Here is a 27,478-nt window from a genome sequence, read left to right as displayed (position 1 = left end):
GTATCTGCTCCCAGGAGGACCAGTTCCATCACAGAACACACCAGATCGCCTCCTTCTTTAGAGACTGCAATTTCCCTTCCCATGTGGTTAAAGATGCCCTCCAACACATCTCGTCCACATCCCACACCTCCACCCTCAGACCCCACCCCTCCAACCGTAACAAGGACAGAACGCCCCTGGTGCTCACCTTCCACCCTACCAACCTTCGCATAAACCAAATCATCCACCGACATTTCCGCCACCTCCGAAAAGACCCCACGACCAGGGATATATTTCCCTCCCCACCCCTTTCCGCTTTCCGCAAAGACCGTTTCCTCCGTGACTACCTGGTCAGGTCCACGCTCCCCTACAACCCACCCTCCCATCCTGGCACTTTCCCCTGCCACCGCAGGAACTGTAAAACCTGTGCCCATACCTCCTCCCTCACCCCTCTCCAAGGCCCTAAAGGAGCCTTCCACATCCATCAAAGTTTTACTTGCACATCCACTAATATCGTTTATTGTATCCGTTGCTCCCGATGCGGTGTCCTCTACATTGGGGAGACTGGGCGCCTCCTAGCAGAGCGCTTTAGGGAACATCTCCGGGACACCCGCACCAATCAACCACACCGCCCCGTGGCCCAACATTTCAACTCCCCCTCCCACTCTGCCGAGGACATGGAGGTCCTGAGCCTCCTTCACCGCCGCTCCCTCACCACCAGACGCCTGGAGGAAGAACGCCTCATCTTCCGCCTCGGAACACTTCAACGCCAGGGCATCAATGTGGACTTCAACAGTTTCCTCATTTCCCCTTCCCCCACCTCACCCTCGTTCCAAACTTCCAGCTCAGCACTGTCACCATGACTTGTCCAGACTTGTCCAACCTGCCTATCTCCTTTTCCACCTATCCACTCCACCCTCTCGTCCCTGACCTATTACCTACATCCCCTCCCCCACTCACCCATTACACGCTATGCTACTTTCTCCCCACCCCCACCCTCCTCTAGCTTATCTCTCCACGCTTCAGGCTCACTGCCTTTATTCCTGATGAAGGGCTTTTGCCCGAAATGTCGATTTCGCTGCACCTTGGATGCTGCCTGACCTGCTGTGCTCTTCCAGCACCACTAATCCAGAATAAATAATCAAAGTCAGCATTACAGCTTTGTATGGTGATTTTTGCAATTAATACATGGTCACTAAATTGCTCCTTCATCTCTGTCACAAATGTTTCAAAACATACAAGAATCATTGTTGTCCCAAAGTTCCAGAAGCTGAATAGAGTATAAATTGTCCTTCTGCTAAACAGAGCAGGGCAGAATCTAAACTGGACTCCAGCTTCACTAGGATTCAGCCCCATTTGAAGTAAAATATTGAATTTGGACTCTGGGTCTTTGAAGAGGGGACAGAATATCTTTTTCTCATTGAAATGATTAGAATCAAAGCTAAAGAGTTTTTTAAAAAATAAATTTCTTTTGCCTCGGTTTGGTCTTTGGGCATTCTGTTCTGCCTGAGAAGCGCAGATCAATTTGAGCCAAAGCAAACAGCACTGATGTTTCCCTCCAGGATGTACAGCTGACTGTGGCATTGACCACTCCCAAGAACATGGAACAGGGCTTTTGGTCTTGGATAAGTGCATGGGAGCTTCACTCCATTGCATATCTTACATACATTAAGTAACTTGCATATCTTTCACTTTGCAACCTCAGGTGTGCCTCCCAAGTGTTTTGCAGTCAGTTAAGTCCTTTTAAAATGTAGACTTTGTTGTGGCGCAGGAAACAATCTATTTAGCACACAGCAATGTCTCAAACAGCAATTAATTTTTTTTTTCGTAATTTTGCTTTGGGAATAATAACTGGCAAAGACATTGGAGATAATTCCCATGCTACCTTTCCAATAGTCCCACAAGATCCTTAATGCTCATCTGCAAGATCATGTAGGGTACTAGTGTAGCTTTTCATTTGATGTACAGCATCTCCAAAAACGTGGTATTCTCTCAGTTCTGCACTGAGTTTGAGGTGTAAGTCTGGGAAAATGTGTCTCTGAAGTGGAACTTAAAGCACAATCCCTGATTCAAGGTCAAAACTTCTGTCAAAGGCTCAAGACTCACACTCAACGAAAATTAAGTGGGGTTTTAGGCACATATGTTTCTTTATACGCTTAGAATTTAAATATCTAAGTAATGGAAATACATAAAATGCATATGTAGTTCAGTATTTATTATTAACAGTTTAAAATGATAAAATGTTAGAAAACTGCATGATCAAATATTAGCAGCAGAGGGCAAATTCTGTGGAAGACCCTAATGAGCTTTCCAGGCTTGGGACAGTTTCTTCATAATTGCTTTTAAATGTATGTTGGAAACACCATGACGAACACAGCAGAGTGTCCACAAGCTTTAAGTCACTGGAGAATTTGGAGAGTTCTGGGTCCAAGAGAGATTCACCCTCAGAAAATCCAAAGGTCGTTTTAAAAATGCTCAAACTGCAAGTATCCAGATGAAAAACAAGGCTTATGGCCCCAAGTGGGACCAGAAATTCCTGAAAAATCTCTGACAAAGTCAGATCTCCAACACAAATAGATTAATAACTATAACTTGAACTCTTTAAATCTGACTTTGAGGTGGAAATGCCAGCATTAAAGGAAAAGGATTTGGGAGAAGGAAATTATAAGTTAACAAAGCAAGAGAATAAGGCAGCATATTAGGGCAGCTATTTGAATAATGATACCCACAACGGGACAGGAAGGGACCAAGTGAACAAATATAGACAAATAGCAGTAACCTGGGAATAAAGTGGGAAAATGATGATATAAAGGCAAAATTAATGGCTCTTTACTTGAATACATGTAGTATTTGGAATCAAATAAATTAATTGATGGCAAAATGGAGGTCAATTTGTATGATCTCAAACATTGCAAAGATATGGTTACAAGGAGATCAAATCTGGGAACTAAATATTCAGGCAATGTGAATTTTCAAAAAGACAGGCAGGAAGAAAAGGGTGGTGGGATAGCTGTTAGAACAGGATGGAATAAGATCGACAGCAAGAAATGATCTTCAATCATATGATACAGAACCCATATGAGTGGAGATTAAAAAAAGGGGAAAATGATATTTGTAGTAATTGTCGACAGGCCCCTAACAGGAGCTATACAGTAGAACGGAGAATAAATCAGAAACTAATGATGGTATGTCAAAAATGCAGTGTACTAGTGATGGCTGACTGTAAGCTTCATGTAGATTGGTAAAGTCAGATTGGCAGAGGAAGGCACGAGAAAGAATTCAAAGAGTGTATTTGCGACACTTTCCTAGAATAATGGGCTGTGGTTCCAACAAGGGATTAGGCTATTTTGAATCTGTTGATATGTAATGAGGTAGGTTTAATAAATGGTGTCAAAATACGGGCGGCACGGTGGCATATGGGTGGTTAGCATGCTGCCTCACAGCGCCAGAGACCCGGGTTCAATTCCTGCCTCAGGCAACTGACTGTATGGAGTTTGCACATTCTCCCTGTGTCTGCGTGGGTTTCCTCCGGGTGCTCCGGTTTCCTCCCACAGTCAAAAAATGTGCAGGTTAGGTGAATTGGCCATGCTAAATTGCCCGTAGTGTTTGGGTAAATGTAGGGGAATGGGTCTGGGTTGGTTGCACTTTGGAGGGTCGGTGTGGACTTGTTCGGCCAAAGTGCCTGTTTCCACACTGTAAGTAGTCTAATCTAATGTAATCTAATCTAGGGAAGGAGTTTGGTAGCAAAGACAGTTGAGGAGCATTTATGAAAATAGTTCATAGCTCACAATAAGTGTATATTCTGGTGAGAAAGAAAGATTCTAAGAAGGAAATAAACCAACAATAGTTCAACAGAAAGTTAAGAATGGCAGCAATTTGAAAGGAAAAACATACAATGTGGCAAAGTTTAGTAGTAAGCCAAAGGATTGAGAAAGATTTAAAAATCAACAAATGACAACCCATAAAAATTTTAAAGAGGGAGAGAATAAACTTTGATGTTAAATGAGAAAGTACTGTCAAGACAGAATGCAAGAGATTCTTTAAATATGTAAAAATATTATTTAAATATATAAAACGGAAGAGAGTGGCCACCGTGAATTTGGGTTGCTTACAAAATGCAATCTGAGAATAATAATGGAACCCGGAAATGGCAAAGGCGTTGAATTAATAATTTGCATTAATTTTCAGAGAAGACAAATTTAATAGCATTCCAAAAATACTAAATAATCAAGGGGCAAAAAGAGAAGAGATAAATACAATAATTACCATTAGAGGAAAAGCGTTAATGAAATTAATAATGCGTGAAGACTGAGAAGCCCTCTGAATCCAATGGCATGCATCCTAGAATATTAAAGGAAGTACCTACAGAGATAGTGGATACACTGGTATAACCCTTCTAGGAATCCTTAGATTCTAGAAAAGTCCCAGAGGATTAGAAAACTGTAAAAGTAACACCCTTATTTAAAAAGGGAAGGAGGCAAAAATCAGGTAACTATAGATCAGTTAGCTTAATATATGGCATTGCGAAATTGTTAAAGTCTATTACAAAAGGTGTAGCAGCAGAACATTTAGAAATACATAATACAATAAAACAGAGTCAATACCTTCATGAAAAGGAAATTATGCCTGACAGATTTATTACAGAGTCTGTTGCTGGAGGCTCCTAACCTGCAATCTCCTTACTGACCTCTCCGCCCCCACCCCACTCCGGCCTATCACCCTCACCTTGACCTCCTTCCACCTATCCCACCTCCATCGCCCCTCCCCCAAGTCCCTCCTCCCTACCTTTTATCTTAGCCTGCTTGGCTACTCTCTCTCATTCCTGATGAAGGGCTTATGCTCGAAACGTCGAATTCCCTATTCCTGAGATGCTGCCTAACCTGCTGTGCTTTAACCAGCAACACATTTTCAGCAGCTGTACAGGGCCCTGGTGAGACCATACCTGGAAAACTGTGCGCAATTTTAGTCTCCACCTTTGAGGAAAGACATTCTGGCTATTGAGGGAGTGCAGCGTAGGTTCACAAGGTCAATTCCTGGAATGGTGGGACTATCTTATGCAGAAAGATTGGAATGACTGGGCTTATATATGCTTGAGTTTAGAAGGCTGAGAGGGGATCCGATTGAGACGTATAAGATTATTAAAGGATTGGACACTCTGGAAGCAGGAAGCATGTTTCCGCTGATGGGTGAGTCCCAAACCAGAGGACACAGTTTAAAAATAAGGGGTGGGCCACTTAGAACAGAGTTCAGGAGAAACTTCTTCACCCAAAGAATGGTGGATGTATGAAATGCTCTGCCCCACAAGGTTGTAGAGGCCAAGTCTCTGGATACTTTCACAAAAGACTTGGATAGACCTCTTAAGTGGAATCAAGGGTTATGGGGATAAGGCAGGAACAGGATACTGATTGAGGATGATCAGCCATGATCATAATGAAGGTGGTGCTGGCTTGAAGGGCAGAATGGCTTACTCCTGCACTTATTGTCTATTATCTATTGAATGAATGAAAAAATGACTTGGATGAGGAAAGTAAATATATTTTAGCCAAGTTTGTGGATGATACAAAAATAGGTGGGAAGGCAAGTAAAGATGATTACACAGAGGGATATAGATAAGAATAGGCAAGAAAATGGCAGATGGAATATATTATGGGAAAATTGTGGGATTATGCACTTTGGCAGTAAGACTAGTCAAGTTAGGTAAAGACTAGAGAAGATGATAATTGTTTGGGAGGCAAGTGCTTTTATCTCAAAGGGACTAGAGCACAAAAATAGGAAAGTCTTCCTCAATCAACGAGGTACTAGTTAGGCTCTAGCTGGAATATTGTGAATACTATGAATAGTTTTGAATCCCTTCTGTACAGGAAAGATAAAATAAAAGAACTGTGGATGCTGGAGATCTGAAAAAAAAATAGAAATATCTGGAGAAACCCAACAATTCTGGCAGTACCAGTGGTAAGTAAACAAGAGTTAACGTTATAAGTTCTTATTGAATAAGGGTTACTGGACTCCAGGTGTCACTCTGTTTTCTCTCCACAGATATTGCAAAACATTTTCCCAGCAACTTCTCTTTTTGTTTGTTTCTAAAGGAAAGATATACTAGCAATGGAAATAGTCTGTTCCATGGAAAGCAGAGTACGTAGCTTTTTTAAGAAATGTAGACAAAAAAAAATGGGTAGATGGAGTCAGGCTTACACAGACCCAGGGTTTTAGTTTTGCTTTCCATTGGTGAAATTGGGGTTTTTGCGATGTGAAGCTGCTAGATACAACTCTTACTCTCTACTGCTGCAAAAGGTTTGGACTCTCTCTCTGATGCTAGATTAATTCTGTCAGTGTTCCTTCTCCTGGACTAGAGGAGATAGCACGTGAGGAAAATCTGTTTTGCTGAATTTGCCTTTGCCAAGGGTGTATTTATGGGATGTTGCTATATTGCAACAGTTGATGAGTAGTAGTTAAGTAACATTTTAAGTATTTTGATGGAGTTACAGTCATGCCAATTTTTTTGTTTGTATCTTAGCTGTATCATAGCGTCATAGAGATGTACAGCACGGAAACAGATCCTTCGATCCAACCCGTCCATGCCAACCAGATATCCCGACCCAATCTAGTCCCACCTGCCAGCACCTGGCCCATATCCCTCCAAACCCTTCCTGTTCATATACCCATTCAGATGCCTTTTAAATGTTGCAATTGTACCAGCCTCCACCACTTCCTCTGGCAGCTCATTCCATACATGTACCATCCTCTGAGTGAAAGAAATTGCCCGTTAAGTCTCTTTTATATCTTATCCCTCTCACCCTAAACCTATGCCCTCTAGTTCTGGACTCTCCACCCCAGGGAAAAGACTTTGTCTATTTATCCTATCCATGCCCCTCATGATTTTATAAACCTCTATAAAGTCACCCCTCAGCCTCCAACACTCCAGGGAAAACAGTCCTAGCCTATTCAACCTCTCCCTACAGCTCAAATCCTCCAACCCTGGCAACATCCTTGTAAATCTTTTCTGAAACCTTTCAAGTTTACAATGTCTTTCCAATAGAAAGGAGACCAGAATTGCACGCAATATTCCAAAAGTGGCCTAACCAATGTCCTGTACCGTCGCAACATGACCTCCCAACTCCTGTACTCAATACTCTGACCAATAAAGGAAAGCATACCAAACACCTGCTTCACTCTCCTTTCTACCTGTGACTGCACTTTCAAGGAGCCATGAACCTGCACTCCAAGGTCTCTTTGTTCAGCAACACTCCCTAGGACCTGAAGTATGTTTTACTTAAAACCCAGAAGTTAGACCAATTGAATTGCATCTGGAATGCAGCACCTCACACTTGCCTTTAAACAAGATAAAAGTTAGGGTCCAGGCTATCTCCTTGAGGTGTTTTGCGGGGGTTTGGTCTAGTCCATAACTCTGTAGTCTTAGAATTTGGAAGGAAGAAAGGCAACCACATTAAAGTATAAAAAATTCTTCGGGGACTTGACAGAGTAGATGTGGAAAAGTTGCTTCCACTTGTGAAAGAATCTAGGTCCAAACAGCATAATCTCAGAGTAAAAAGTTGCTCATTTAAGATAGAGATGAGAAGGAATTTCTTCTCTGAGGGTAATGAATCTGTGGGATTTGTGATTGCAGTGGACTATAGAGGTTTGCTTATCAAGTATGTTCAAAGTTAAGGTACACAATTTTTTAATCATTAAAGAAATCAAGAATTATGGGGAAAGGTAAGAAAATGGAGTTCAGTGTCATCAGATCAGCAATAAGATTATTAGATGGCATGGTGAGCTCAAAGGACTATATGGTTTATTTCTGCTACAACATTTTGTGGTCTAGGTTTTCCCTGGCATTGCACTATCCAAAATAAATGTTTGAGGATTGTTATTAGAATAATTTGTTTTGTTTTGTTAACTCATTTGATTTTTATAGTTCAATTCACAAACCAGAGCTCTCTGAAAGAGTTAAGTTGGCTCATGACCATGTTCAGAGTTTAATATTTAGATAAAAATAAGATAGATATTATTTACAATAAAAAATAAGAATTTTTGAATATAGGAAATAAAGTAACCGTTTAAATTCAAAATGGCTAAAAGCAGTTTCACAAGTGAGTTCACTTTTTTTGTTATATGTTCCAAATATGTTTAATTTTAAGAAGTATTATGACAAAGATTATACTTCAACAATGCTTATTTCTATTGCAGCTTTATTACATTGAAATGTGCAAAGGCATTTCACAAGAGGTCTATAAAACAATATATGACACTGAGCCACTCAAGATGATAATAGGTCATGTGACAGAAGCTTGGTTAACGAGGTAAATTTTAAAGAACGTCTTCAAGAAGGAATACAAGGTAGGGAGACAGCAAGTTATCATGAGGGAATTCAAGAGCTTGGGGCAGAAACAACTCAAGGAATGGCCACCAATTTGAGAGGAACTACAATTGAGAATGTATAAGAGGGTGAATTAGAAGAGTGCATAAATCATAGAATCCTTACAGTTTGGAAGCAGGCCATTTGGCCCATGGAGTTAGCACTGACCCTCCAGAGAGCATCCCACACAGACCCATTCCCCTACCCTATCCCTGTAACCCTGCATTTCCCATGGCTAACCCACCTAAACTGCATATCTGGGGGTAAACTGAAGCACCCAGAGGAAACCCTTGCAGACCCAGGGTGAACATGCAAATTCCTCACAGACAGTCAACTGGTCCCTGGCACTGTAAGGCAGCAGTGCTAAACACTGAGCCACCATGCTGCCCTATCTCAAGGTTTGAAAGCCTGGAAGACATTATGGAAACAGGAAGGGTCTAGTCTGTGAATGGTTTTAAAACTATGGTTTTAAAGATAACACATCACTTGACTGGGGCCAATGTAGGGTGACAGTGGAATGGGAAATGCTGTGAAGTAAAACAAGGGCACAAGAGGTTTAGATTACCTCAAGTTCATGAGGATAGAATTGAGAAACAGGCTAGTCATGCATTAGAATGGTCAAGTTGAAAGTTAACAAAAGGTGGGAATCAGTTGTGATGGTGTAGATATCTGTGTTCAGCAGCTCAACGTTACAAACTCCACCTCAAACTGTTGCCTATTGCCAGAGGGGTGGACACAGTAGCTACTGAACATAGTTTGGAGATGCAACTGAAAACAATGACTCCAGAATTTCTACTAGAGGAAATTTGTGATTGTCCAGTACTGAATCTCAGATAAACAGCAGTTTATAATTCAGTAACGATGGTGGAATCTAGAGAGACGAGGATGAGGTGCAGCCTCATGTGAACATGTGAAAACTAATAATATACCCTTAGCTCATGTCATAGAGGGGTAGCCTGTGGTTCAGAAATTAGATGGAGCCAAGAACAAATTCTTGGGATCATCAAGTGTAACAGTTCAGAAGCAGTAAGATAAGCCATTGCAAGTGGTTCTCTATGATTAGAAAGATAGGAGAAATATATGAGAGAAATCTCACTTGGCTGGACAACAGTGAACAGACAAAGGAGGATGGCAGTATGGTTAACTATGTCCAAGGCTACCAACAGGTTGAGAAGAACAGGAGGAAAGATCTGTTCCTGTCAAAGTGGCATTGTTGAAAATGGAACTTTTGGTAGGCTATGGGGTGTGGGGGGGGGGGGGGGGGGGGGGAGAGGGTGGGCAAAGCCCTGATTGCAGAACGCCGGGAAGGATGGGAACAGATTTAGGAAGTGGTGGCACATGCAAAACCTCTGTGAAGGAAAGGAAGGCTGAAAGAACAATGCCATTTTGTGAGCTTCATATAAAGCATATAAACCAATAACAGTTATATCTACATCATTAACATTTGTATTGTATACACTGCTTACCCATGGAGAGCAACATTAACCTCATATTTTAAGGGCATGTTCAGAGTAATAAAGTTATCTTCAAGTAACTCCAGACTCTCTTCATTTTCACTGTAGGAGGAAGTACATAACTTCAGATATATGAATTTTATCTAGAAAGCAAGTAATAATTAGCTTAAGACTCTAGGACTGATTAAAATAACATTCATATATAACTTACAATCAGTTAATAAAAATCAATCCTTGCACAAATTCATTGTCATGACTTCAACTGTTACCCTTTCATACAATTCCTCAATAAAATATCCCTTCTCTGCACTGTTTATTATAATGTGCACTATTGAAAGGAAACAAAAGAATTCTTCGCTCTTAACATTTCATTGAGCAATATGTCCATTTTCAAACTTTATAAAATGCCTACCAAGTTGCATTAACAGTGATGACGATGTCTTCCTCTGCTCTGGTGAAGCTACTGGCATCTAGAAAAAAATTTAATTCCACCTGAGTGATAAAAACCAGAAAAATGCATGTTAATGTGAACTACACAATTACAGCTGAATTAAAAAGTAGAAAGACCAAATTTCACCTTATACAATAAATAGTATAAAACAGTGTAAATAGTTGTAAATAAACCATAAGGCATAGGAGTAGAAGTAAGGCCATAAACAATATAAGGATGTTCTTTTCAGCATCAATTAATTCATATTATACAATGTGTTTTGTGACATCCTATAACAAAAGCTATAAACAAAAATTTTTATACATTTGTACACAACAGAAACCATTTCAAATCTATTCATACAGAAATCAAGGTTAAATCCATATTAGTTACCATTATTTGCAGTCATTAAAATGCTGCTATAAAACTCATTGTGCATTGTTTTTACAGTGCATTTTATGCATCAAGATATTTGAATGCTTATTTCCTCTATTTCATTCTTTTTAACGTGAGGTGCTCATCACTTTGTTTTTGTCATCGACTTTAAGCATCAAATAATTCTCAGGTCAGGGTGCTGAGGCAGAATGAAGCCTCTCTTTCTCCTCTCTTTAACAATGGAGCTGAAACCTAATCACAGTACGACATGTTTGCATCTTTGAGGATATTTTGTTTTCACCAATATTATTTGAATTTTCTGAATTAGCTTAACCAGCAACATTAAACTGTACGCAATTTTGTATCACAATCCCTGTGAAATCACTTAAAACCTGTCAAACTTACTTCTTACAGTATAACAGATTAGACAAAAGTGATAGAAAAATGTTCAATCCCTTTCTTTGGCTTGACTTAGATTAAGGTACATGTGAAAGGGCACTAACCCACTGATCTAGATTGTTGTTACTTATGTTTCTCTTTAAATGATCAGATATTATTTCTGTACCTTTGATAAAAAATCGAGATATAAATGTCCGATGATGCATTCCAGATTTGTTGAATTTTCATCACTGACAATATTACACATTACATGCTTCTCCACCTGGAACCAAAAAGCACCAATCCTCATTAAGCATCAAACTGTCAGATTATTTTCAAATGCTACCAATTAGTTCTTCTTACTCATATACATCTGAGATCTTTAAAACAACTATTTTACACAGATGGTCAGTAAAATATTTTGATAATGAAGCCCAAGTGTCAGTAAATCTCAATAACTTTACAGATTTTTAGCTTACTTTCAAAGTAGGGAATAGATAAAATTTATATCAAATCTTCCCAATAATATATTGGCCCAGAATTGCCAAGAGTAGTAGTGATAACCTCCAAAAGCGGGGGTTTAATCAGGGTGGTAAGTGGCACCTTCCTACTGGTAACTCAATTAAGTCCAGGAGGGAAAAAAAACAGATGGACAGCATTCCCGGCCCATTGCAAACTGAAGTATTTAGCAGACAATTATTGTCCACCTAAGGGCCTCCTCCTCCCGCTACCATGCATAGCAAGCAGACTTTGAAACATTGGTTGCAAGCTCCTTGGGAAGTCTTTTGTTCAACACAATGACGTGTCCAGGGATTCAGCATCAATTCTGAAGAGTTAGCTGAGAGCCACCATTCCCTCTCATCCCAAATCCTGCCTTTACAGCAAACTCTTCAACATCTCTCTCTTTTGTAGTGCACACTCTACAATCATTGTCTGCCACCATTCATGTGTCTGGGTCTTGGGAAAGTCCCTTCACTAGCTGATCACCAGTTCTCTCATTGTTTGGGAACACAGTGGGCGGGACCTCTGGCCCAGAGTCCTGGGCCTGGGACAGGCATACGGGTGGCCTGTCAGCTGCCTGATTGGCATATGCTAGCAGCTGGCAACCCCTGTTGCTTGTGCAAGACCCCACTTGACAACTTATTCTGTTACTGTCACAACTCTGGCTATGCCTCACGCTTTTGTAGCTTCATGAGAAAGAGCAGTGTTAAAGTATTGTATGGCCTCTAGTGTAAGGCTAACCTTATTATGTTGAAGTGCTGAAAGTGCTGTATTTTCCAAGGAATTTTACATAAGGAATTCTTTTTAAAAACTTTTCAGGTTAATGCAATGTATTTCCCTGGCAGAAAATCCAGCATTTTGCTAATGGCATACATTAGAAAACATGGAGATTTATTACAAGAAGCTAGCCTTTTTTCTGGGTTTGAATTATGCTTCAAGTTAACTTAATAGAAACTAATAGGAGAGCTTTGAACTGCAATTTGCTTCAAAATGAAATCATTGAAATCTGAAGTGAAAACATGTTTGTTCAAACTAATTTCACGTTGGTAGGGAAAGTTTTTTTAAACTCAGATTCTCTTTTTTAAATAATTTTCTAGCAAAAGTAGCATAAAAAGGCTTAAAGATTCCTTGTAGCAGAAAAGGCTTATAGTAAATCCAATTGATGTGTACAAGATTGTGAGGAGGTGGGGGGCCTGGATACAGAGGATGGGAAAGACCTTAGCAGTAGGGTCAGTAACTAGGAAACACAGATTTTAAAGTGATTGGCAAAAGGACTAGAAGGGATATGAGGAAAAAACTCTTTCATGCATAATACTCACCAAACTCTCGACGATAAGTATTTAAGATAGCATTGGCCATTCATAGCAATTCTTCTTGCCTAAACATGACTACATGATTTTCCACTGGAAAATATTGTGATAAAAATTCATTATAGAATGGTGCCCTCTATAGGAGAACTGGAGCCTGTATTCCTTCTGGGGTCAGGAAATGGACGTCAGAATACTTGACCACAATATAATCAGTCCATTCATCCAACCAATTGATTATGATTGTAAACAGATGTGGCACTTTGCAAGTTATAATTTACCAAGTTTAAATGACCCAATTATTCTAAATCTCAGGTTTCTGTTAGCCAATTCTCTAGCTATGCTAATATATCATCCCCAATACCACAAGTTCTTATTGTGCAACCTTTAGTAACTTTTCCTGTAGAATTGAGAAAAATCCCTTTTCTTGGGAAATCAATATACCTTATATCTACTTGCTCTCCATTTTCCATCCTGCTTGTTTCATCCTCTAAGGACTTCACTTGTTAAAGCCATGTTGACTCTGCCTCATCGTATTAAGATTATAAAAGGGACAACACCCCATCTTCCCCAGTTCTACTCCACTATATGTCTGGCTATCAGATTATTCTCATATTCTTCTTTTTGCGCTACCGTTTTGTTTCAAACCCTACACGCATTCAGTTACATGGCTGACATTTTTGCAATATTTGACCTTATCTGATTTGTAATCTCGAGCCTATGATTTATTATTTCCCATCATTCCTGATAACATCTTTCTCCCTTGCCTTGTCTCTATTCTTTGATTGATCACATCTTCTCAAATTTATCCCTGATTCCCAATATTTAATTTTGATTCCCTGTTTATGCAGTTCACTAGGACACTGGCTGTAATATGATTCAGATGCAGACCTTTCCAACAGTACAGTCGCTGATACTACTGCCAGTGTCCCACAAACCAAAATGTAATTCTCCCACACTACCATATGAGCTACCATTCATCTCTGTAATCTGATATAACCCGTAACTGTTTGCACATAGTTCAGGTAATAATCCAGAGACCATTACCTTTGAACTTCTGCTTCTCAATTATTATCTAACTATAGTGACAATGTAGAAGCTCTTTCCTGCCTTTGTCACTAATCTGCAAAATTGACAATGACCAGATCCCCCACCTCCCACTGTAAGTTCCTCTTTAGCCCTGAGCAGGTGTCATGAATCCTGGCATGGGACAGATTTCACAGCTTCTGATGCTTGGTCTTTGGTACTGATAACAGGGTCAATCCCCACCCCTATGCTCTCCTATATTACTCCACATTCCTTTTCAATCTCCTTTATGAATGGCTTCCAGTTTCTCAGTGTCACGGTCAGTCGGCCCATTCACTCTGCTCTCCCCACTCTCATGAACAATCCTGTTTGGCAACTGCAAAGGCTGAGACCCCTGCATTCTATTTTTTCTTACTTTACCCACTCAGAGTGACAGCTCAATTTTGGATTTCCAAAGGTGTTCCATAAGGTACTACATGTTAGGCTATTTAATAAAAGCCCATTATGTTGGGTGTAGTGCATTAGCATTGATAGATGATTCACTAAGGACAGATGTCAGGATTGGGCTAAAGGAAGGGCATTTTCAGAAGGGCAACCTGTAATTGGCGTCACAGGGATCAGTGTTGAGGCCACAATTACTTACAATATATACTAATGATTCAGGGTGATAGGAGTGAGTGTACTATAGTCAAGTTTGTGGACCTCACAAAAATAGGTGGGAAGGCAAGTAATGAGGATTTCACAAAGTCTGCAGAGGGATATAAACAGGTTCAGAAAGTGACAAAAAGAAAACTTGGCAGATGTAATAGAATGTGGGAAAATGTGAGATTATGCACTTTAGTAGAAAGAATAGAAGATCTGAATATTGTTTAAAAGAGGGAAGATTGCAGAAAGTTACAGACAGAAGAATTTGGCAGTCTTTGTGTATGAATCATAAAGAAAGCTTGCATCCATGTTCAGCAGGTACTAGGGAATGTAAATGAAATTTTATCTCTTATTTCAAAGTGAATAGAGTATGAAAATAGGGAAGCTTTGCTAAACCAGTATAAGACACTAGTCAAACCACACCTGGAATACTGTGAATAGTTTTGGTTCTCAAGGATCAAAAAAGGAAAGATAAAGATTTTGTTAGAGAGAAGGTTGAGAGGTGACTTAATTGAGACACATAAGATAATCAGAGGGTTAGATAGGATGGATAGTGAGATGGTGGTGGCTAGCATGAGGGGACATAGCTTTAAATTGAGTGGTGATAGATATAGGACAGATGTCAGAAGTAGTTTCTTTACTCAGAGAATAGTAGTAAGGGCGTGGAACACACTGCCTGCAACAGTAGTAGACTCACCAAACTTAAGGGTATTTAAATGGTTATTGAAACATATGGATAAAAATGGAATAGTGTAGGATAAATAGGTTTGGATTGGTTTCACAGGTCGGTGCAACATTGAGGCTTGAAGGGACTACACTGCGCTGTAATGTTCTATGTTCTATATACTGTCATTGGAGGCAGTCCAAAGAAGATTCACTAGGTTAGTTCCAAGTATGGAGGGATTTGCTTATGAGGAGAGGTTGTCTCGGTTGGGCTCACGCTCACTGGAATTGAAAAGAATGAAATGAGATCCTGCTGAAACTGGTTAGCTTATTAGGGGCTTGACAGGGTGGAAGCAAAAAGGTTGTTACTCCTTGTGGAAGAGTCTAGGACCACAGCTCATAATCTCAGAATAAGGGATGACCTACTTAATACAAAGATGAGGAGGAATGATTTCTCTTGGAGAGTAGCTGATCTGTGGAATTCTTTACCGAAGAGGGCTGTTCAGGTTGGCACAGTGTATATCCAAGGCTGAGGTAAGATAGATTTTTAATCATTCATGGGATTGAGTATTATGGGGATAATGCAGCAAATTGAAGTTGAGAATTGTCAGATCTCAATGAATGGTGGCATGGACTTGATGGGCTGAATGGCTGACTTAGGCTCCTAAATCTTATGGATTTATAATCTAACTGCAGAATCAGGTTAATCATTGGACAATATGTTGAGAGTTTTGCAAGTGCAGACTGGTTGATCCAATCAGGAATTGCTTGTTGCAAACAGCTGTTTGATATGATGCACCAGTGTTTGGCCCATACAATGCACATAAATAGGCATCACACTGGTGCTGAAATTCATCATATTACAGACCTCTTTTGTGATAGGCTATGAACTCATGACTGGTGTTTGATCAATGTACAAGAAGAATACCATATAAACTGATTTCACTGGCAGCTGCCAGGACAAGAATACACAGAAACATGGTTCTGGGGCAGAGTATAAGTCCCCAGGATTTGTGGATCTGGTTAAAACTTTAAATTAGAACTATTGTTTAAAAAATATAAGCATCATCCTCATCTCACTATTTTGAAATCATATTGAGACCTCTGACTGCCAAGTAACCACACAGCTGAAACATTAGTTTCTCATTTTCTGCCCTGCAGTGAGAAGGCCCATTCTGGATTGTTTATGCATTATGTCTAACATTGGAGTAGAAAGGTGAGTGGAGATTAAATAATTTGTCCTTTTACGTGCACTGATCTAAATAGCTAGACTATATATTGCAATATGAATTCATTCTTAAATTAATTTTGAAATGTATTATCACATTACTGAACAGATTGTGGTCAAAATTTCCCAGTAATCATATTTCTTCCATTTAATATATTGCTTTTTGCACAATATTTGATTATAAAGCCAAGATTAATTCGGGAATTAAATGAGTAAAGTGACAACAACTGTATAGAAACATTTTAAAAAATACGAGATTGGTAGGCCATTTCACCCTTCAAGTCTGCTCCACCATTCAATATGATCATGGTTGATCATCCAACATAGTGTCCTGTTCCTGCTTTCTCCCCAAACCCTTTGATCCCTTTAGCTCAAAGAGCTCAAGCTGTTTCTTGAAAACATTCAATGTTTTGGCCTCAACTGCTTTCCATGGCACAGAATTCCACAGCTTAACCGCTGCCTGGCTGAAGAAATTTCTCTTCATCTCAGCCCTAGATGGCTCACTGCAGACTGAGATCCCTGGTTCTGGTGACCATGATAGTGACTTTCTGGGCTAGACTTTCATTTTGTGACAAAGCTCACCAGTGATCTTGAAGAAAGCTAGCAATGTTTGTAGTGTGCATTCCCCTTTACTGACATCAGTCTTAATCTGACACCATGTCAAGGGATCTGCACCACTGTAGCAGCAATAATGTCAGAAAGTTGGACATCAGATTGCAGCAATCATATTGGATTAGTCTCACAAACTGCAAATAAGCATGGAAATAAAAAAAACATTTTTTCCCCCAGAGAGAAAACCCAATTATTGTGCTTTAATTTATATAGAAACTAAAATGTTCATATAAACAAACTAATTTTTTTTTCATTGTTTGGAGAAAATTGGCAATCCACAAATATAAAATATATAAATTTAACTTTTCAGGGCCAGTAAGGCTGATTAGTAGGAATCTTGAAGTTGAAAACCATTTAAAACATATTTATACCTGATTCAACGTGGTGTCAACTTTTAAAATGTTTTTACTGTGAAGGTAATAGCATAAGAATGGAGCTTTTTATCACTTTAGAGATTTTCCACTGAATGCATTCGGGGTGATCTAAACACACATCCTCATGGAATGATGAGAGTGAATGCCACCAGTTTCACCATCCTTATCACAGAAAATCCAGATCACATTGTTAATTCTAAATTGTCTAATTGAAACAACAGTACAAAAATAGTGAAATCTCCAATGAGGTATGTAATATTTTGTTATACATTACTTGGACAATATTAGACATCCTTTGGTCAAAATAGAACGTGTTAACTCTGATGCCCAGAGGCCAAGCTAGATTGGTTAAATGTCATTTGCAAATTTACATTTTGTCAACACACATTATACTTACCACTTCAACTATTTTTATGAAATGTAAGTCTTTGGGAAATTTAACAGTGAGAGTTGTTGAGTATGCATCATCCCCTGCATTGAATAACAATACATTCAAAACAACCTTCTTTGCCTCTTGAACTGCCAGATAGGATTTGTTTACTTGGGACCTAGGAAACAAAATCATCAAACCCAACTTACTACATAAACATCGCAAAGATTTTCTTACCATTACAAATACGTTGTTACTAAGCTCTTTGCTAAGTATATAAAATGTAAAAAAAAGATTTTTTTCATCTAATCATTATTACTGTAAGAGGTAAGTGATATAATAACAAAGTTTTGCAATAATTATTATCCCTATCACGTCTATCTTTCTGTGTGCAATCCCAAAAGTCTCTACAATAATCCAGATGCAGATCAACAAAAAGATTGCTGAATTTGAAAATGATCAAACAAAGATAATGTTTTAATATTCCTGATTTCATTACAATGATTCTTATCTGGCATTTGCTATAAAAGTAAAATTAGGGATTTGAATATAGACACAAAGATTGTGATATTGTGGTTGTTTTCCTGCCAGAAAAACAAGACGTTTGTAAGATATTCTGGCTTTTACCCAGCATATTAGTCACTGAACACCTTTGGGAAGAAATCTGGCAAGTAGACAAATAGTAAAAGGTGAAAAAATTGTGCATAACTTAGTTTCAGGGTGATTACAAATAATAAATACTATAAATGAGCAAAGTATATTTTTAACCAAAATGAGAAGATATATTTTCACTATCAGCAACATTTTTGCATTCCTTTTCTTTTGGCAAGGAATAACATTTCAACTATTTCCCAGAGAGTGTATTATCTGGCTCCTGATGATGTTTCCATGGTACTGCCACTGAGATGCCCATCAGTCTGGTGCCAAGCATACAGCAAAGCACCAGGTGTGCATCTGGGAGCGTGACAAGGGTACGCTAAAGACTTCCACTGATGAATAATCTTTCTTCTGCCCTACACAAAAATTATTTGGCATAGCACAAAGTCAGACACTCATGCAAAGTACTGGCACTGAAAATAATAAAAGTAAATGTGTTTTAATAATTTACTAAATTCAAAACTACATGGAACAGCAAAATCATTTAAAGCGCTGTGATCACAGAGTTATTACATTATATATATCTTTTACATTTTTTAAAACTATGACAACTAGCACTGTTTTCATCTATCTCAGCACTACCTACTTGTCACTTCCTAAACAAAAAAAAATCTAAACTCAAAGCATTAACTAGGCCTCTTTGTAACGTCTTCATGGATTAGAAATGTCTGACGTAATCAGACAGAAGAAAATATCAGCTTCATACGCATTTGAATTTAAGAAATAAATCAGAGCCTAAATTCTACCTTTGCGGCATGACATTTTCGGGACATATTCCCCATTTATGAAGTAAATGTAGTGTAACCTGAACATGCCTGTTAAAAGACTGGGTGTCGAGTCATTCTGTACATTCCACATCAACTCGATCATACTGGGCGAATGACACTTTTGCTGAAGAATGAAGCTGATGATATGATTGGAATTTTCAGTCAGCAGTGACATGAGGTCCTCACTGCTGAAATTACAGAAAGCTGCCGACAAAAGATCCAGTGACCCCTGCAGTGTGGATTCCTGTGTTTCTGACATGAATCTCATTCTGGCACCAACAAAATGGCATCTCTAGCATATAGTAAAAGTGATGCCATCAAGCAGGTTTTAAAAAACCAATCACATTGATGGGTACATACAGTCAGCAAATCAGGCAATAAAATCCACTGATTATTTTTCACATTTAATCATTCCACAGAGTGAAATAAAGATTAGCACATGCACTCAGGTAGCTAAAGCATTTAATATTTTCAAAGTTGGAAGAATTTTTATCTTGAGGGAAAAATTTTTATTCTATAAATATAAAATTCTTTTTCAAAGCTAGAGACTTTGTTCAACAATACTACTTAGAGTCATAGAGCAATGCAGCATAGAAACAGACCTTTTGGTCCAATTCATCCATGCCAACCCTTATCCTAAGTTAATCTAGTCCCATTTGCCAGCATTTGGCCCAAATCCCTCTAAACTCTTCCTATTCGTTTACCCATCCAGATGCTTTTTAAATGTTATAATTGTACCAGCCTCCACCACTTCCTCTGGCAGCTCATTCCATACACGCACCAGCTTTTTTTGAAAAAGTTGCCCCTTAGGTCTCTTTTAAATTTTTCCCCTCTCAGCCTAAACCTATGCCTGCTAGTTCTGGACTCCCCCCACCCCAGAGAAAAGACCTTGCCTATTTACCGTATCCAGGACCCTCATGATTATATAAACCTCTATAAGATACACCTCAGCCTCCAATACTATGGGGGAAACAGTCCCAGCCTATTCAGCCTCTTCAACCCTCAAACTATCCAACCCTGGCAACATCCTTGTAAATTTTTTCTGAAACCTTTCAAGTTTCACAACATCCTTCCTATAGCAGGGAGACCAGAATTGCATGCAATATCCCAAAAATGGACTAACCAATGTCCTGTACAGCCGCAACATGACTTCTCAACTCCTATACTCAATGCACTGTCCAATAAAGTATACCAAATGTCTTCTTCACTATCCTGTCTACCTGCGACTCTACTTTCAAGGAATTATGAACCTGCACACGAAGGTCTCTTTATTCAGCAACATTCCCAAGGACCTTACCAATAAGTTCATCCCTGATTTGTCTTTCCAAAATGCAGTCCCTCATATTTATCCAAATTAAACTCCATCTGCCACTCCTCGACCATTGGCCCATCTGATCAAGATCCTGTACTACTCTGAGGTACTGCAAATGTGTTGCTGGTCAAAGCACAGCAGGTTAGGCAGCATCTCAGGAATAGAGAATTCGACGTTTCGAGCATGAGCCCTTCATTTTTACTCGAAGATTTTTTACTACTCTGAGGTAACCTTCTTCACTGTCTACTACAGCTCTAACGTTGGTGTCATCTGCAAACTTCTGAACCATACCTCCTATGTTCACATCCAAATCATTTATATAAATGACAAAAAGCAGTGAACCCAGCACGATCTTTGTAGCACACCATTGGTCAGAGGTCTCCAGTCTGAAAAGCAACCCTCCACCACCGCCCTCTTTCTTCTACCCTCTTTAGTATGCCACTAAAAACTCAACAGACTCACTTAACAAGGTTCAACTTGTGTGATTTTTGTTTTAAAACTGATTGAAAATCTCACAGATACAAGTTAAGTTCAATTCAGCAATACCTAAAGATTCCCATCTGTGGGAATGTTCACAGTGCATCCTTTTAAATAACAGCAAATCTCAGACGGAACCTCTTTGACTTCTATGCTTAATGTGCATGTGTGAACACCAGAGATTGCTATCAGTTTCATAGCTCTAATGATGAGCACCAATAGTTTTGGCCCACAACCTTAATATATGGCTATTTAATAAGGTGTGAGTGATGGAATAATACATTAACTCGGATAAGCAGAACAGAAAAGGAGCAATATTTAAACATTTTCTTAAATTTAAGGTGGTATAACTGCAGTAATTTTTTTTTCCAGGTTGCTTGTCCAACATATAGGTTTGGTACCTGTCCTCTTTATGTAATTAACCTGTCCCTGGGAAACAGATGAGATTAAGGTATATGCAAGAGGTGATCAGCAGTCCAGCCCTGTGGAGCTTCGATATTCTGCAAAATATTTTACATCCCATTGTTTTACTTAAGGTATCTATTTATTGGCATATTTAAAAGACTGTAAATCACAAAACTGGAATTTGCCAAATTAATAACAAATGAAAATGAAAGGGAAACCAATGTTTTTGATTTTCTTCCTATGTAAAATGTTTCAAGCGTTTTTCTTTACAATAGCACTTTGTTTATGTTAAGCTTTAAAACATCCATAGCTTATTTACAGCAAAAAATAATGTGGCAGGCATGTAAAAAAAAAAGTAAAGTTAGACTTAGAATTATTTTTCAGTTTTACTCAGTTTGATCGATAAACAGCTGTAAAATTTGAAAATATGTCAAATCACTTGTATTGTAGCTTCAGAAAATATTTTAAATTATCCTTTTAAAATATACAGCACGGAATCAGGCTGTTCAGTCCAACTGATCTGCATAGGTATTTATGCTTTTCACAAGTCTCCTTCCATGCAATACACTTTACTTTGCCCTTTGAATATATTGTTTTCTGGCCTAGTTCCTCTCAAGTACTCTCTAGTTTTACGCTGAAAGCATGCAAGATTGGGAACTCAACATTTTAGCCTCTCTCTGAATATTGAAGTGTAAGTATTTTCTGAAATAACCCCATAGGCTGGTTTTCTGCCCCAATGCACCCTTTACTTACACATGTATAGTAATTGACACAGGTCTGACTTGCTCAGAACCAGTTATCAGAGTGAACAGAACCCCTGACACTTCTGTCAGCCAGGGCTCCATGATTGGACCAGATTAACAGTCCCAATCAGGGATCTCATATTCTATGAGGTTCATCTGGCCTGACCTCATTATAATCATGATATCCCTCTCTCTCTCTCTCTCTCTCTGAGTTCCATGGGTCCAGTTCCTCCCACTCAGCCTCAGATATGGGCAACATGTACCAGACCGAAGCCTACCTCTTGTGTCCTCTTCTTCAGGTGGGTAAAGATGTCAAGGCTGTGACATCCACTGTCCATCTCAGACTTTGAGGTTTCTTTGATGCTAGATGGGAGGGGGAGAACCCACAGGTTTTAACAGCCTTTCCAGCTGTTCTGACGGGCCAGGAATGTTTTACTCCTGCCCTATTTGTGAGTTTGCAACTTTCAAGTGATGCATGTGCTTGTTCAGGACTGATTCTCCTACTCGAACTGTGTACATCACAGGACCTCGCCTCACATCGACCATGCCTCTTACCCAAGCAGGGCCATTTCTGTGGTTTCAGCACTGAACTTCATCCCCTGAAGTAGACTGTCTCTCTCACTTACAGTAGTCTGTATCTGGCATTGGAGTTCCTGATGGAAAAATCAGATTTAACCTGGTGCAAAGTCTTCTCCTCATTAGCAACTCTGCTGCAGCTTTCTCTGTAGTTGTACTAAAGTTGGACCAATAATCAAATGGGAACTGGGACAGTTTGGTATCAAGTGACATCAACTTTAAAACTGCCTTCAAAGTTTGGACTGCTCTTTCCACCAGACCATTGGATGATGGACGGTATGGAGCTGTCCTTATCTGCCAAATGCCATTCGACTTTAGGAAATAGTCAAACTCCCTGCTGGTACATGATGGTCCATTGTCTGTGACCAACACTTCTGGAAGCCTGTGCATGGTAAAAGATGCTTGCAGCCTTTCTATTGTCATGCCAGTGTTTGATGATACTGGCATATGCAAACACTTTGAGTGGGCATCCACAATGACTAAAGACGTTGAGTCCATTAAACGGGCCAGCATAATTCTAACCAAGTCCAAGATTTACCTGGCCATTCCTACGTATGTTGGGGTGCTGCTGGCGGTGAATTTTATCTTTGTTGGCGCTCTGAACGCTGCCCCACCAACACAGCTATGTCTGCATCCAATCCTGGCCACCAATACCTTCATTTTGGAAACCCCTAGATGACTCTGGTGGAGTTCAGCCAGTCCCTGTTGGTGACCTTCACTCTTGCTCCCCATAGTAAAATGCTGACCTCTGGTGATCTGGTCTAGCCGGGTCCAGAAAGATTTCAATTCCTGTTGTGTTGGAGCTTCTGTTTCTCCATCACTACAAGCTCTTTTAGTTTTGTCAATCCAGAAGTCACATGTGTCCACAATCTGATCATGTCAGCAGTACCTGGAAGGGTGTCCAGAAAGTTTAAAACCAGAATGGACCTTTCCAGTGGCGGTACCATTGACAGTGCATCTGCCAGCAGCAGGTGGTTCAATGCATCCACATTTGCTACTTTGCCTCCTGTACTCATTCCTGATGAAGGGCTTATGCCTGAAACCCAAATCTCCTGCTCCCCAGATGCTGCTTGATCTGCTGTGCTTTTCCAGCACCACACTTTTTGACACCCAGACAATTTTCTAACTTGTAATTGTACACACTTAGTATTATAGCCCACTGCTGAATTTGACCTGAAGCTATAGGTGGCATGGTCTTGTCCTCTTTGAGTAGCTCAAGCAAGGGATTATCTGTTACTATTCCAAATTTACATCTGTAAAGATATTGATGGAACTTTCTCACACCAAAGATGATCAACAAACCTCCCTTCTCTATCTTATTAACGAACATATAATTTTCTTATGAATGTACAAATTAGAAGCAGAAGTAGATTACTTGCCCCAAGAACCTGTTCTATCTTTCAATAAAGGCATGGCTGGTCTGAAGAGTTTACCTGCCTGATAATCTTTCACCACTTTACTTACCAAGAATCTAGCCACCTCAGCCATAAAAATATTTTAAACGCTGATTCAACAGTCTTCCAAAAAAGACAGTCCTCTGAGAAAATGATCCTCACCTGAATTAAGCAGGCAATTCCTTTTTTTTAAATTGAAACTTTAATTTCTAGATTTTTTCACAAGAAGAAACATTCTTTCCACACCCACCTTATCAAGGCCCCTCAGGATTAGATTAGATTACTTACAGTGTGGAAACAGGCCCTTCGGCCCAACACGTCCACACCGACCTGCCGAAGCGCAACCCACCCAGACCCCTACACATTTACCCCTTCACCTAACACTACGGACAATTTAGCATGGCCAATTCACCTGACTGCACATCTTTGGACTGTGGGAGGAAACCCACGCAGACACAGGAGAATGTGCAAACTCCAGTCAGTCACCTGAGGCGGGAATTAAACCAGGGTCTCTGGCACTGTGAGGCAGCAGTGCTAACCACTGTGCCACCCACAAATCTTGTATGTTTCAATCAAGTCACCCTCTAAGCTCCAGCAGATACAGGCCTCGCCTGCCCAACTTTTCTTCATAAGGCAACACACCCATTCCAAGCATTAGGCTAATAAACCATCTCTGAACTGCTTTCAAAATATTCACATAATACCTTTAATAAGGAGATCAAAACTGCACATACTACTCCAGACATAGTTTCACCAGTGCCCTGTATAATTTATGCAGAAACTCTCTACTTTTGTATTAAAATTCCCTTGCAATAAATAACAACAATCTACTAGCTATCCGAATTACTTGCTGTATCTGACTACTCATCTTTTGCGAATCATGCACTAAGATACTCAGATCTATGTACACCTCAGAGCTCTATAGTCTCTCACCATTTAGATAACATTTCATCTATACTCATACGGACAAAATGCATAGTTTCACATTTCCTCCATTATCATTCGTCCCTTTGCCAGCTTTTCGATCACTCGTTTAACCTAAGTCTATCTCTTGGTAGCTTATTAATTTATTTATGTACTTACTTATTTCCTCCAGTAAGTCCAGTAAGCCTTCTTCAGAACAAGAGTCTGAAGCAAGGTCACTGGAATCCAAACATTTGCACAGTTGGCTGGACAGCTGGTTTACAATGCAGGATGCTGTTAACAGAACCAGTTCAATTCCCGGACCAGCTGAGGTTACCATGAAGGATTCTCCTTGTAATCTCTTCTGAGGTATGGTGACCTCAGGGTAAATCCTCTACCAGTTATCACACTCTCTAATGAAAGAGCAGCCCTATTGTCTGGTAAGACTTTAGCAACTTTCCCTTATATGTCTAATTCAATTCAGTTTCTAGTTAATGGGAAACCCAAGGAGGTTAATAGTGGGGGGATTCAGTGATGGTGGCATCAAAGAATATCAAGGGATAGCAGTTGGATTGTCCCTTATTGAAAACAGCCATTGCCTAGCATTTTAGTTGTTATGAAGTTGAAGGTGTGTACTGTCCCTTTAAGAGAGTGTGAATGCTGTTCTGAACTGAGAGATTAAAAACATCTGCATATATGACTAGATGGCAGTCCCAGAGTATACTGTAAAATTGAAAATATGTAACATTTGGCTGTGAAATGTTTTCCTGAGTTGGTTGCGGTTTTGACAACAATTCAAACTTAACCATTTTAAATTATGAATTTGAATTTATTGTTTTGCCAACATCGAACCAATGAGACAATCTGATGTTGAGGGGTTATAAAATACGGACTTTTTGGAAACTGGTCAGAGAGAGAACTGCCATTGAGACAGAAATGCCTGGAGATCTAACATCTTGCTCTCCAAGAAGTTAGGAAACACTCTCTATCAAAAGGAACCTTTTCATGTGAAACATACTCACAGTAAAAAGAAAGACAACGTCCCAAAAAGATCCTCAGCAAGAAGAAGACTGACACAGAAGACGACAGTCACTGATGTAATTTTAATAAGTGTCTTATTGGAACAGCATATTGTTATAGAGTTGGAGGCAGATAATAAGCAGTTAAGAAAAAGTGGGTCTTAGAATTGTGAACAATTGTTTAATGTTCGTTTTTAAGAGTTTAAAAAATATTATTTTCTTTAAATAGTGGAATTTGTGAGTTCTCTGTCACATACTTTAACAGATTATGAGGTAAGGTGAGCTGTTTTGGATGCTTGGGTTTAATTAACAGAGGGATTCACCTCTGTGTTATAACAGTGTGGTGTATATATTACTTATCACTTGTCAGCAAAGCCTAGAGATTGTCCAGGTCTTGTTGTATTTGAACATAGACTGCTTCAGTATCTGAAGAGTCACGAATGGTGCTGAATATAGTTTGCCGATGATTGCACATTGCCAATCCTGACCTTATGATGGAGATAGGTCATTGATGAAGCAGCTGAAGATAGTTGGACCTAGAACCCTATCCTGAGAAACTCCTACAGAGATGGCCTGGAGCTGAGATGACTGACTTCCATTCACCACAACCATCTTCCTATGTGCCTGATATGACTCCAACCAACGGAGAGTTTTCCCTCCTGTTATCCACTGATGCCAGATTTGTTAGGGCTCCTTGATGCTACACTCTGTCAATTGTGGCCATGATCTCAAGGGCTGATACTCTCACTTCACCTCACTTCTGGAACTCAGCTCTTTTGTCCATACTTGAACCAAGGCTGTCATAAGGTCAGGAACAGACTGGTCGTCAGCTGGAACCCAACTAAGTGTCACTGAGCAGGTTATTGCTGAGCAGGTGCTGCTTGATTGCACTGTTGATGACACCTTCCATCACTTTACTGTATTGCTTTCTAATGAAGCCTGAATGCATATCTGTTTAAATCATCCTTCCCCATCTCCCTCATATTCATTATTAGTGGCCAAATAGTTCAATTGAGGGGACCAAAGTTCCCTTTGTTAATGTTTTCCTTTTAAAAAATCTATAGAAACTCTTAACATCTGATTTGTACTTATTCTGCAGGATGTATTTTGACTGAATGGGCCTTCACTCAAAAAAGGGAAAGGAAAATGCCATTGAGTCCATCAAAAAATGGTTCTAGCCTTGAAATTAGATTGTGCTGCATTTTGCCAAATCTTGTGTAATTGCATCTAGGGAGTGGTAGAACTAAATTGCCCATTATCAGCATTTGAGATGATTAGGGTCATCACGTTCCATAGCACCTGCAGCAGCTCCTGTTGAGGCATTTTCTTCTAATACAATTTTAGATGATATACTGTTTTAATTAGACAAAACACTGGGAAATTAGCAAACGATGCCAACAAAGAACTACAAAGATGACGAAATAAATATTCAATGATATGAACAGTTGAACTAACTTCTGTGTACTTGATCCTAGTTTGTTTTGCAAAATACAAATCATTTCAATTATTCTCAAAGTATTAGTCCGC

At 39.5% G+C, this 27,478-nt stretch overlaps 1 protein-coding gene across 1 annotated transcript in view; it reads right to left on the bottom strand.

Annotated features, from left to right (window-relative positions):
* itga4 (integrin alpha 4) overlaps positions 1-27,478 on the bottom strand; it is a 177,827-nt gene that overhangs the window by 42,515 nt on the left and 107,834 nt on the right. Inside the window, exons 18-21 of the mRNA XM_060827973.1 lie at positions 17,726-17,876; positions 11,160-11,255; positions 10,202-10,281; positions 9,802-9,891 (exon numbers count right to left, since the gene is read on the bottom strand). Of these exons, the coding sequence (XP_060683956.1) occupies positions 9,802-9,891; positions 10,202-10,281; positions 11,160-11,255; positions 17,726-17,876 (417 nt within the window). The remainder of the gene's footprint in view (positions 1-9,801; positions 9,892-10,201; positions 10,282-11,159; positions 11,256-17,725; positions 17,877-27,478) is intronic.

The sequence above is a fragment of the Hemiscyllium ocellatum genome, chromosome 7 (assembly GCF_020745735.1).
Source record: "Hemiscyllium ocellatum isolate sHemOce1 chromosome 7, sHemOce1.pat.X.cur, whole genome shotgun sequence".
NCBI lineage: Eukaryota > Metazoa > Chordata > Chondrichthyes > Orectolobiformes > Hemiscylliidae > Hemiscyllium > Hemiscyllium ocellatum.
This window is presented reverse-complemented; position numbering and strand designations above follow the sequence as displayed.